This window comes from Calidris pugnax, unplaced genomic scaffold, assembly GCF_001431845.1.
Source record: "Calidris pugnax isolate Ruff unplaced genomic scaffold, ASM143184v1 scaffold44, whole genome shotgun sequence".
NCBI lineage: Eukaryota > Metazoa > Chordata > Aves > Charadriiformes > Scolopacidae > Calidris > Calidris pugnax.
In genome coordinates this window covers 13,485,345-13,498,695 of record NW_015094506.1, presented here as the reverse complement: position 1 = coordinate 13,498,695, position 13,351 = coordinate 13,485,345, and the positions used below count along the sequence as shown (strand labels likewise).

The 13,351-nt window shown below is 35.9% G+C and overlaps 1 protein-coding gene across 1 annotated transcript in view; it reads right to left on the bottom strand.

Annotated features, from left to right (window-relative positions):
* The window catches only part of MGAT4C (MGAT4 family member C), a 192,409-nt gene extending 189,978 nt beyond the window's left edge, over nucleotides 1-2,431 (bottom strand). Inside the window, exon 1 of the mRNA XM_014963309.1 lies at nucleotides 2,223-2,431. Within this exon, the coding sequence (XP_014818795.1) occupies nucleotides 2,223-2,431 (209 nt within the window). The remainder of the gene's footprint in view (nucleotides 1-2,222) is intronic.
* Nucleotides 2,432-13,351: the final 10,920 nt, after the last annotated feature.

Sequence of the window (13,351 nt, the reverse complement as noted above, 5' to 3'; positions counted from 1 at the left end):
GATAGTGTAGCTTTCTTTGGAGGAAAGACATTTGCAGAATGACACCAATATGAAAATGACTTTATTTACGGATCCAAACAAAACCATCTAATTTCTGTTCATTTATTGATTTTGGTAGCGAATCACTACTGTTGCCTAATTTCAGTTACTACGCTACCATTACAGCTCCATATTTCTCCAGTTCACTAGAGAAACTTCTGATCTGGATTTAAGAGCCAAACTGTCATTCATTTTGTGCCACATTGCCTTCTCCAACTGTTACTGGACAAGGATTCTTAAGATAATAATATATTTTATAAAATGTAATACTGTGTCATGGTTTAACACCAGCCGGCAATAAGGACCAGGCAGATGCTTGCTTATCCTCCCTTTCCCATAGAAGGGCAGGGAGAAGAGGTAGAAATGAAGTGGAAAGGGAGGAGAATGTTGTTTATTCAACATTAACTGTAATAATCAATTCTGTTATTTAGATGCTTAGATTTGCAAATGTTGAAGCAAACACAGCCTCTCAGAGCATCAACAGGAGTTGCTTTTGTATTATTAATAACATTGCAAATCAAGAACATACTGTGTAATCAGTTCAATATATGAGTCAGTTATGTTTAAGTAATATAACTCCTTTACTTTTCAATTACCATACTTTGGTTCTCCCAAAATAATAAAATATTTAATTCACATTCTTATTTTATACTCCATACACATTCAAGAAAAGGAATGCCAGCCACTGGTGGGACTGATTTACTGAGAATTTTTACACAGTCCTTGACCTATGGAGCTTTCAGAACAAAATTATGTTGCCTTTTTGTGTATATGAAGGATGAGCATAAAGTTGGCAATAGATTAAGGAGGAGAAAGATAACATTCTCATACAATCCATATCTAGTAGAGGAAGGGTCAATGGCACTTAAGCAGTGCGGTTTCCAAAAGGCATCTGCCTTGAAGATGTCATGAAAGTTTGAAATCCTGATGCTTGTAGTCCTTTTTACCTGTCAGCTACATTGGCCAGAAGCTAATCAGTGCTCCCTGACTGTGTCACAACAATTGTGTTCCATTATAGGTGGTAAAAGGGAATCCTGATCCCTTGATCAGAGGAGAGCATTGTGCTTCATGGCTCTGTGCCATTAGGCACTAAATGTGAGCTACAGACTATGTAACAAGAGGCAGTAAAGTAGCACAGTTGTTTTCCTATCATTTACTCTGTATACTCTCAGATACTTTATTCTACCATCAGAAAACAATGTTTTGACTGAGCTCATCCAAGCATCAGAGCATCTTTATAAACAGTAAGCAAAACTATGACTCATCTCTGTATGACTAACATTTTTGTCAAGGCCATCTAATCTTTTCACCTGACAGTGGATATAGATGTTGTAAAGGAGGAGGAATTCATCCATGTGGATTTTCATAGGAAAGCAGATCAAAGTAAAAGCATAATTTCAGTTTCAATGTCAGTTGAATTTCATCAGACTTTAGACACATACATTGCACTGCGATGTTGTGAATCAGGAGAAATACTCCAGGAGAATCATACAACCACCAAATCATAGAATCATAGAATTGTTTGGGTTGGAAGCGACCCTTAAAGATCATCTAATCCAGTCCCACTGTCATGGGCAGGGACATCTTGCATTAGATCAAACCTGTCTTTGAACGCTTCCACCCTCATCATAACAAAATTCTTCCTTATATCCAATTTAAATCTATTCTCTGTCGTTTTAAAACTGTTGCCCCTTGTCCTGTCACTACAGACCCTGGTATAAAGTGTCTCTCTATCTTTCTTATAAAGCCCTCTTTATAAACTGAAATGCCACAGGTCTCACTGAAGCCTTTTCTTCTCCAGGCTAAACAACTCCAACTTTCTCAGTCTTTCTTCGTAGGAGAGGTATTCCAGCTCTCTGATCATTTTTGCAGCTCTCCTCTGGGCCTGCTCTAATAGGTCCATCTCTTTCTTGTGCTGGGGACCTCAGTCTGGATGCAGTATAACAGGTGAAGTCTCACAAAAGCAGAGAAACACTTCCTTCAACCTGCTGGCTATGCTTCTTTTAATGCAGCCCAGGGTACGACTGGCTTTCTGGGCTGCAATCACACATTGCCAGCTTATATCAAATTTTTCATCCACCAGTATTCCCAAGTCCTTCTCAGCAGGGCTGCTCTCAATCAAGTCATCCTCCAGCTTGTATTGAAATTTGGGATTGCCCCAACCCAGGTGCAGGATTTTGCACCTGGCCTCTTTGAACTTCATGAAGTCCATAGAGGCCCACTGCTCAAGCTTGCCAAGGTACCTCTGGATGTTATCTGTACCAACTGTACCACTCAGCCTGGTTTCATCTTCAAACTTGCTGAGGGTGCACTGAATCTCATTATCTATGTCATTAATGAAGATATTAAATAGCACTTGTTCCACTGCAGACTTTTGAGGGACACCACTCATTACTGATTTCCACTTGGACCTTGAGCCATTGACTGTAACAGTTTGGATGTTGCCATCCAGGCAGTTTCCTGTCCATCTAACAGTTCATCCATCATGCCAATATCTCTCCAATTTAGAGGCATGTGGGGATTCAAAAACCTTACAGAAATCCAGGTAAGTGACAGGTAGCAACTAGTGAGTCTGTTTGAGAAGTCCATCAGGATCAGACAAATATTGCTATGTAAGTGCTTGCTTCTCCTAATTTAAAGTCAGTCTACACAGCTAGGTCAGATGCAGATATCCACAGTCATGTGATCTGAATGTCACCAGGGATGTATTTCCACAAGGAGGATTCAGAACATGTTATAATTACTGCTGTTCTAAACATGATTTGTAGAAGTTGTTCATTATGAAGAACATTAGAAGCTAGAGAGACAGATTCACTATTTATTCTTACACTATCTGTAAGATAGTGTAGGCAGAGGCCAGCAGTAATATATCTATAGTACAAAAGCTCCTTACAATTACTCCGTACTACTTGCTTGAACTTAAATGTAGCAGATGACAAAAGTTAACTTCAATTAGATTAACTTTTTGTTGGGCTTTGATTAACTTCTGCCAGGCTTGTTCAGCTGTATGAAATTTGTCTCTATGTACAATTTGGTCAGACTTGAAATATTGCATTATTTTCCTCATGGATAGTTATGCTGCTACATTCTTGACTACTTCGAGTACTGAATAGTGCATTGAATTGTGCAACAAAATCTGCTTAGCATGCGTAGGTTTTTAGTCATCTGCAACCCCCAAAGGACTCTACTTCCACCTTTTGGTCAAAGATGGTACTACCTTACAGGGACTTAGGAAAATGATGGTAACAGGGTATTTGATATCTTACCCTGGAATATCGGTGAACCACTTTACATTTTCCAGAAAATCTTGATAATTGAATGCACTGAAGCTAAGGAACATGGGTTGATTTTTGGCTTGTGAGTACAAAATGGGATGATTCGTACTTCAGGCTTCATATATAAGATCTTTTATTATAATAACATTGTTTTTACAGCACCCCATGCTCCATTCAATTGCAAGCTGTAGATATCTGGGACTGACTTACCACCTTAAATAACAACACAAACAGGACTTTAAATTGTCATTGAGAAACGTTAAGAAATATATTTGAAGAATTTTATATGTGTTTTTTATCCCTTTGGATGATTATAACAATCACAGAAGACATTTTTTTAGAAAGGTCACGTGAAGTAGGTGTTTGCACAGTACCTCAAGTTGCTCTTGCTGAAAATACATTCAACCTTTCCTGAGTGCAAAGGATAAAGTCTCTCAAATATGTAATACCACATTTTCAACCCAGCCTTCTTAAGCATGAATTACATGAGAAGATTAAGAGGAAAAAGAAACAGAGTACGCAAATAATCTGTTTCTAAGATAAACATTTAATATAACTTGCCTTTAATTAAAAAAAAAAAAAGCTAAAAGGTGTCCTTTGAGATAGATCAAAATCAAACTTCAATTTTCAAGCTTAAATTTCAATTCACTGAATAAACTTTCTATGTTTGGACATCTTATTTTTTCTTCCGGCCTAACTCCATATCCAAAAATTGTTAAATGATTTGTAAGAGCTTGCCATATTTATACAGTACCCAATACAGAAATGGCATTTTTTCCATCCTGTGGTTAAAATATTACTAACTTTATCTTATACCCCAACCTTCACTTTATTAAAGGAATTGACAACTGCTTCGCCCTAAGAATCTAAAAAAATCATATTTTTCTGAAGGAGAATCCAATTTCTTGTATCAAAAGAATAGGGAACAATACATTTTCTGAGGTGACATTTTGTGATATAAGTTATGCCACCTGTTAACCAGAAATTAAGAATTCATGGTGCTTGGTCAACTCTGAAAGTATTATCTTCAAATAATAACAATCAATAACAAAACAATTATTTTGTCTGATACACAGAAGATTAGCCTTATGAGCAACACATTTTCTCAGAATCAGAGATTTGCATCCACTCAATGATTCAACAGTTTTAAAAGTCCTTTCATTGCTGCTACATATCCTTTTTTAACTGAACAATTCACAGAAGGAGTTATAGAGAGTCACATTTTTTGAAAACGTCTTCATCTTGTTTGTTTTGGAAAGTTTCCACATTTAGAATTGAACATGGTAAGAGACAGATGTATAAACATATACCAAACCCCTGATTTTTTATTTACTTTTATATGTCTTTTCTCTCACATTTATATCTACAGCTTTATTGCCTCTCCTTCCACGAATACTTAGCTTTCTTAATAGGCTCTTCTATATGAAACCACATGAACAAACTTTTCTAAGTCTAAATGTAGCATGTTTCAAAATTTCTTTTATTCATTCCACTATTGACATCTACAGTTCATCTCAAGAACTGTGTGAAAGATGCTTTTCTTGGAAGAGACCATGCTGGATAACTTCCATTATTTCATGCTGTTTGATGTTTTTACTACCCTATTTCTACTTGTTTCCCAACAGGCAGTTGTCACATACAGGTATAAAGATTTAAGTGGCTTAAAATGTTCTAGGTAACATTTATAGCATTTGTAGCTAAAAACCACAAACTCATAATTAAAAGAGGTCAAGAGGCAATTAGCACAAACTGAAACACAGGAGAAAAAAAGAAACACTTATTTACTGTGAGGGTGACTGGGCACCAGCACAAGCTGCCCAGAGCAATTGTGAAGTCTCCCTCCTTGGAGATATTCAAAAGCTATCTGGTCATGGTCCTGGAGAATTGCCTTTATGTGGCCCTACTTGAACATTGGGATTGGACCAGATGACCTCCAGAGGTCCCTTCCAACCTCAACTATTCTCTGTGATTCTGTGAAAACAATGTATAGTTAAAATTTCTGCTTTCCGTATGTCTGAGACATTGAGCTGCTTAGAAAAAAGAGACTGGATCTTTCTGTTGTCAGCTCAGTTACTTCACAGTTAAGCTTTTTTAGACTCTTGGGTGTATACCATCTGGAGTGGTGACTCTGCTTTTGAAGTTGTTAGTTTACTCCAAAAATGTTGTTTCTGACAAGTCAGTCTCTGAGGATTCCTCATGTTAAATATTAAACAAGCTAGGCCCAAACTGCTGCATTTTTACTGATGGTGGTAAGAAATGATCCACTTCTCAGTATTGCCTGCATCTTGTTTAGCTGTTTCTTTTAACCCTTTGATATAGTCTCCCACTTCATCAACGGGTTTTTTGCAAACCATGATTTGATTTTGGCATTTCCGATTTCCTCTGATTTCAATCATTATTCACAAAACATTCCTCTCTATTCTATAGTAAGCATGTTTCTGAAGGAAAAGTGACAGGGCAAGGCCAAAGAACCAGGGAGTCCATCTCATGAAAACGGCATGGTATGTGCACATGCACTGATAACAGTATTTTTCCTGTTGACCAGAGAGGATGGTGACCTCTGATGAATTTTCTTAATTTATGGTTCTCTTTGTCATTAGCTGGGCAGTGACTTTTCCTCATGGGATAGGAATAATTCAACATAATTAGCAATTTCTCAAATATCTTCACACTTATTGAATCTAATATCAAACCTGGCTCCTGATGTGGAAAAACGTAATTCCTTAGGATTTCTGTATTTTGTGTTTGTACCAAGAACTGTTTATGTTTTAATGGGATATTAGATTGGTGTTTCTTGAAATACCTTTATTTCAAAGTGTTTCATAGGCAAGAGCATCAGACAAGGAACATCCTTGATTCCAGAGACTTTCCATAACTAGTGTTAAGCGCTATTCTAGGTAGCAGTACCTTGTCTAGTAAGTATGAAAATCAGAACTCTTTGAAAGATGAAAAGTGCCTTTGCCTTCCTTTCTATGAGCCTAGACCAGCTGGGGATTTTACAAGGATGGTGTGTTTGGTTTTGGGGTTTTTTTTCTTCTTTTATTTCCTTTTTGGGTTTCTCCCTTATATCCACTTTTAGCTTCTCTCAGGAAATTGAATCTGTTCGATCCAGTTTATCAGAGCTTGAACTAAATTGCCACATAAATCTTCCAAAGCACTCTTTTCTTTCTTTTTACATCACTATTATGACAGCTAGTCATCACTTTAAGGAAAGTACATATTCTTCATGCTCTAGATCCCCCTGTCTAAATATGTTAAGGATAGATGGATGCTTTTCCTTAACTTCGCTTCAGTTTTAACCCACTTGGTCCTCCCTCATGGAATTGAAAAGGTAGCATTATTTGTCAGTTCCTCCATGCTTTGTTTCGACCAGATGTTAGTAGAAAGTAAATTAAGTCAGAATGCACAACGTAATTCATGGAACTGATTTTACTTTTGGGAACGAGTAGGCACAAAGGTGTCGCAAAACAATTGCAAGTCCTAATAAATGGAAGAAAATAGACAAACAGTATTTTCTGAGCAAAAGGAGTTTAAAAATATAAAATTCTAGAATTTACAAAGAAGAAAAAACTTAAAAAAAAATTTGAGTTTACTGCTGGTAAGTATGGTGATTACTCACTAAAGAAATAAACCACTCCAGAAATACACTTGGAGGTTTGAACAAGTCAAAGACTCTGGTACAGCCTTATTTCAGTAGTCTTTTATACATGTGTTGAAATATGACCCTTGACTACATTATTACGTAATACTTTCTGTGAATGACTGTTTCCAGTTGTCTTAGTACATCTTTGGTGTCTTCAGAATCTTAGTTCTAGCCTTCTCAGCTGAAGTTTTTGGTATAGTTTAACTCCTGAGCCTGCCTCTGTCCTAGCTACTGTTGCATACTTGTCAATGTCCCATCATCTCTATGGTCAGCCCCATTCTCACCATTGCTCCTGAACTTCACTTTCCAAATACTAATTTCTTCCCTTAGTTTAGAGACACAGCAAAAGTGTGAGCCTCTAAAAAACATGCAAAAAGAGGGCAAATATTCCCATACTCACAGCTAAAGAAGAAGAGACCACACAACTAGTCATGGAATCAGAATGGTTTGGATTGGAAAGGACCTTAAAGATCACCTTGTTCCAACCACCCTCCACGGACAAGGACACTTCCCACTAAACCAGGTTGCTCAAAGCCCCATCTAACCTGGCCTTAAACACTTCCAGGAATGGGGCACCCACAACTTCTATGGGCAACCTGTTCAGGTGCCTCACCACACTCATAGTAAAGAATTTCTTCCTGATACCTAATCTAAATCTCCCCTCTTTCAGTTTAAAACCATTACCCCTTGTCCTATCACTACACTGTCTGATAAGAGTGCCTCCCCATCTTTCCTGTAGGCCCCTTCTAAGTACAGAAAGGCTGCTATAAGGTCATCCCTTCTATTCACATTGTGGGAAGTTTGTTGAAATGTTGTCAATGATAGGAAGAAAAACAGTAATTAAGAGGAATAAAGAAGAAAGAGAGAAAAAGACAGACCCATTTACAGTGGAACAAAATAGCAGATTTCATTTCTCACAATTTTCCTTCCATCGGCAAAAGTTCTCTTAAATTGCTCAGGAATGTGATAATCTATGGAACAACTATGTTATTTCTCATGCATAAGCAAAGTTTTGTCCTGCTGCCCAGCCTATCCACTAGTCCCCCTTTCATGCAGATGAAACAGTTTTCTCTTTTCTGTGCTAAGAAGCATCCAAAATTAGTTGAGGTTGCTGGAAACTTGGGAGAGCTTCATGTGATCTATTAAATCTCTACAGAGTATGAAAATTTTCAGCAGATCAGAGTATAAGAACTGATGGATTAATAGCTATAAATATTATATTAAGTGCAAAAAGCTATGTTAATTCTACATTAAGTATGCACAGTTAAAATCTCAGTCAGCCAAATTCAAAGGTTAAGAGTTCTATACTTCAACAGGAACTCCTGAAAAGAGTATGGAACATATATCTAATAGAAAATTGAATCAAAAATAAAACATGCAGAATGGAATTTCTAAGAGACAATATACAGAAGACATAGGATAATAAACTAACTACATCAAATAAAAAAGTAATTCTGCAACAAAACAATCATTTATAGAAACAGCAAAATAAAATTTAAAAAATTGACTAAACAGTTGAAATTGCAAAAAAATCAAACAAGCATTACCAACAAATCATGCTAGTAATTTCCTCTTATTCATTCTCTAGCATCATGAATATGTATGTGATCACATATTCATCATTCTTATGAAGTTTTCAGAAACATTTTACTTAAAAGAATGTCTTCGGGATATAATGATAACTATCCTAACAGCTGAAATAGTTTCCAGTGTTTATGATAAACTTAAAAAAAAGACAGCAATCTCAAACTTTAAGCATTCTTAACCAAAATAAACAAAACCAAATAAACACCCCCAAAACAACCAAAGAAGTAAATTAAGGTTTTTTTGCTGTAAGATTGTGAGCTTTAAGAACTGATAATATCCCAAATTCTCCTATATCTGAAAGAGAACAGTTACAAAATAATAAAAAAAATTATAATCCAACACATCATCTGAAACAACTGCAATATGAATCTTAATTTGAAATGTGGTTTTCTGTTTCTTATGTATACAAGAATGCATCTGAGGTAACAGTCATATTTCATGAGATATAATTAATCTGCCAGCTACTTCTACTTATCTTTCTTGGTAGGTAAAAATCATCAGTGATAACCTGCATGTGTACCAGTAACTGATTGTTGGTATACACTTACAGTTTGGCTGCACAAAGGCAGTCTGAAGATGACGTGCATTACTTTTGCAATACCATCAGAAAGCCACACTTCCAGAAACTATTCTACCTATTTCAGACAGTAACATTTCAGAAGACAGAAACACAGAGAGAAGCTACAAAGATTAAACACTGTGAAGTTTTTCATATGCAGGTTAAGGTTTCAGTATTCAGTATTTTATTTTAACTTCTGGCGGAGAAGGTAATTAAGAGATAATCAGGCAACTCTACAGAACACCACTAGTCTTGTATGATATCTGTGACCAAGCAAAGAAATAAAACTGATAGATGAGTCTGCCAACACTAGCCTTGCTTACTGGAAAAAAACCTACATCTGTACACACATATAACACAGAAATAGAGTGATAGTGAAAAATAAGAAACTTTTACAATAAATACTTTCAGTAAACGGTGCATTTTTGAAGCCATACATTTCCATTCCACAGTTCATTAGAAGGTTCTTACCCAATTCATCTTCAGATTGTCTTACTTAGTAGTATATTTTATGTTACTCTTCCTTCCTCCAAACACAAAGTTATGCAGAATATAAACCACATATAATATTAAGAATATAAAGCTTTCAAGCTTTCAGATTCCTTTATGAATGACAAAGGCAAAAAAATGTAGAAGTTTGATTTCCATAGAGTTGAGAGAAATATTTTCTCTTTTGAATAACCACTGTCCTCTTTTGGAGGAGGATATAAAAGATAGGTATTATGTTAGTTATTCATTATAGGTTAAAGAAATAAACAAGCAAACATACTGGTATCCATGTTCAATTACTAAAGACATGATCTCGTTTAAAACATGACATGCAATGACTTAAAATGGCCTTTAGTGTAAATGGAAATCACCTTACACGTCTTGAAAGTATCTTTTACACAGGTTTTTAATAGAAAGGACATGAAAGTCTTTCTTTAAAAGAAAGAAATATCTACACATAGTGGTATACCATCAGAAGAGCTGGGCAGCACTGAGGATGCAAAATGTTGCTATCTTTACACCAACAGCACTACAGTATATGTATCAAAGCCCAGTTGAGTCCTCTGTTTAAGATCATGTCTTAGTCTAAAAATAATGCCAGCCTACACTGTTACATTGACAACTGTTCTCAGTGACTGAAAGACTTAGTCATACGACCTGTGAATATATTCCATATTAGAGAACCAGGAAAGTAAATGAGATGTATTCACTTTCACTTTTAAATGTCTAAGGTTTTTTCACTGTGTTGCCCTTCTCTTCAGAACCTCTCAGTTAGTTAGCTAATATAAAATGTCATCATTGACTTGTATTAAAGCTTTCCAAGCCACACACACTTCTGCTATAAAGGATATGAGAAAAAATAGTAACTGAGTCTTACATTTGCATAACATCTTCAATTACTATTACATTGATTAAAAATTAGTGGTAGAGATTGTAGAGACGTTTCAAGTGAAATTTGCTTTCATCATGTGCAAATAGTGGTACGGAATTGAAATGGTCAAACAGCATGAAAGGCAAGCTTTCAATTGCTTTTCAAGGCAAACGTCAATGTAAAATCAGTATCTGCCTTCCACAGCACAACTATGTCTTTAAAATTGCTGGGGGAAAAAAATAAAATCAAAAAAGATGAGAGAAGTACAGCACACTAGCAACAACCTCAAGGGAACAGATATTAAACAGAAGCCTGAGTCATATTATTAATTACTTTTCAATTTCAGTAAGTGATTCATAGTATGATTTGGTCTTGATAAATTCCTTGGAGCAAAAATTATGTTTTTTTTCAGTTTCAGAAAGTGAATGACTTTGCTAAAGGTGTTATTGAAAAGATCCACTTCCAATTTCTGCACAATTTCCAAGGCTGAGTTCCTCAGCACAGATTTTCAATTGTTCTAGTTTAGTTCCTTTTTCTCTTATACCTGATTTAATATATTGACCTAAAGATCCGGATTTACTCCTTCATTTGAAAGGTTCACAATAACAGGAGACCATTGTCTCCCACTCTTTACAATGACTTGAAGTGCATCTTTGTCATCCCGAGGTCTGTGACAGACTCACCCGCCCTGACAAAGAACTGACAAAGACCCAGAAGAAGCCTGCTAAAAATTTCTACCACTGCTCTTGTCTCAGCCACACAGTGGTGGTCAACACTGACATATTTCAGTCGGAAGATGAGAAAGTTGGGGACCTCAGACAATGTAGGGAGGGTCCTACATAACTATATTTGACCACAAATCACGTTTAACTGGGGTATCAGTGGAGCCCTGCCAGAGAGCCGGTTTGAGTTGGTCATCCTCAGAGCAGCGGGTCTGCAGTTGGGAACACTCCCCTTGGGTCGCAGTGTCACCCAAGGAAACTCTTTCAGGTTTAGAGCCCTCCCTTATTAGGTGAGTGATTGTGCATTTTGGGTCATTAGCCATAAACCTTAAAAATTCCTAAGTCAATTATGTAGTACTGATTCTTGAATGACATTGTGAACCTGTGGATTATTAATGTTTCTTGGAATCTCAAAGCAGTTTTGGTTAGAGTAAAGCTTAGTTTGATTTGGTACCATCTTGTAAAAATAAATCTTTAGTTTATTTTTACAGAAAAAAAAGAAAAACAAAGGTGAAATTAAATTAAAGTATCTCTGAGATTAAAACTGATTCAACAATCACAGTGAAAGTAAACATTAACTCACCACTTACAGAAAATGTACCATTCTTTAATGTTTTGATTTTGTGAAGATTACTAAAAGTTCCTTCATTTTAATATCCAAATACCTTGAGATCTTAAAACTGGGTATTAGATCAACCAACTGTTACAAGAAGTATATAAATATAGCATTGGAAAGAGGTTTCCATTATCAGTATTTAATGCAGCATGTGTGTAAATTCCTTTTGTACTCACAACGCTATTGGAGCTGTCTGTGGATATCTTGTCTTTAGGGAAAATGCATGTTACTTTATAATATAGTTATTGCTATACACAGACATTTCTTAGAGCTCTTCTGTCATGGCTTAAATAAGAGATGTCTCATAAAACGTGGGAATACCTGTATATATTTACCTAGTTTTCCATTTGAAAAGGATTTAATCAAGTGATGTTTTGTTGGAATTTTCTGTTCCATGCAGCTATTTATGGAATTAATAAGCAAACCCAAAGATTGTTATATCCTACAATGTAGAGACATAATCATATCCACAAATGTATTTCCATCTTTCCTATAGGGTTTTTACAAATAGCAGATTTCCATTGTTGGCTGCTACTGTTCCCAGCAGGAAAAATCAAAACATTGTGTGCTTATACTACCACCCATTATCCACACTTCATATGCAATCAAATAATTAGCTGCAAATTGAGCAATTTACATAAACTACAGTACTAGTTCAACAAAAGATGTCATGTGTAGAAGAGAACAGCTTTAGTATGCATGACTCAGAAATATATCACTGAATCCTTATTTCTGCATCTTTTCAGCTGACTTTTTTCTCTACTGGCTCATTTACGATGCTGAAAATATTTGAAAATTATTTTTGTACAACAAGGCAAGTGTTTCTTTTAGTTTCATCAGCTTCTTTGCTAAAAATATTATTAATAATATTATTATTAATAATAATTAACTGCTTCTTCTTGTTTTCTTCACTACTATGCTTGAACAAATAGATGTGATTCTTTAATTGCAAACAACCTAGGAGCTTTACTGTCAAGAGACCATTTCATGATATGAAGAGTTTGTCAGCAATACTAGTTTAAAATATTCCATCTTCTTCTTGCAAGGATGACAGGAGGTGGAATTATTCTCTTTCAAAACTGAATCAGTTTGCTGCTCCCACTCACCAAGTGACTCCAACAGTATCTGTTGTCAACAAAATGTGGAAGGTCAGAGAGGCAGGAGTGACAAACAATAATGGCAAGGAATGGAAAAAAAGGCTGGAATATTTTAAATCAGGATTACTGGATGTTTTGTATCAAGCAAGTACAATAATGCTTTGTATCAGCACATGTTTGATAAGGTAATGAGCAGTAAAACAACTATTTGGAGGGCAAGATGGAGAAAAAAAACATTGAGGTTTTCCATTAATACTTTGACATAAACATGGAGAATATGGAAATTCCTGAATTACCTCTCTTTTCTGAACTGCACAGTGATGAAGCTGGATAAATAACTGCACCTTTCCACTGGAGTTCACGGTTTGTAAAACTGTCACTGCTAACACTTGGTTGATAGCACTGGGGAAATGACCGCTCACAGCACAACAAGAATGCAGATTGAATTGCTTT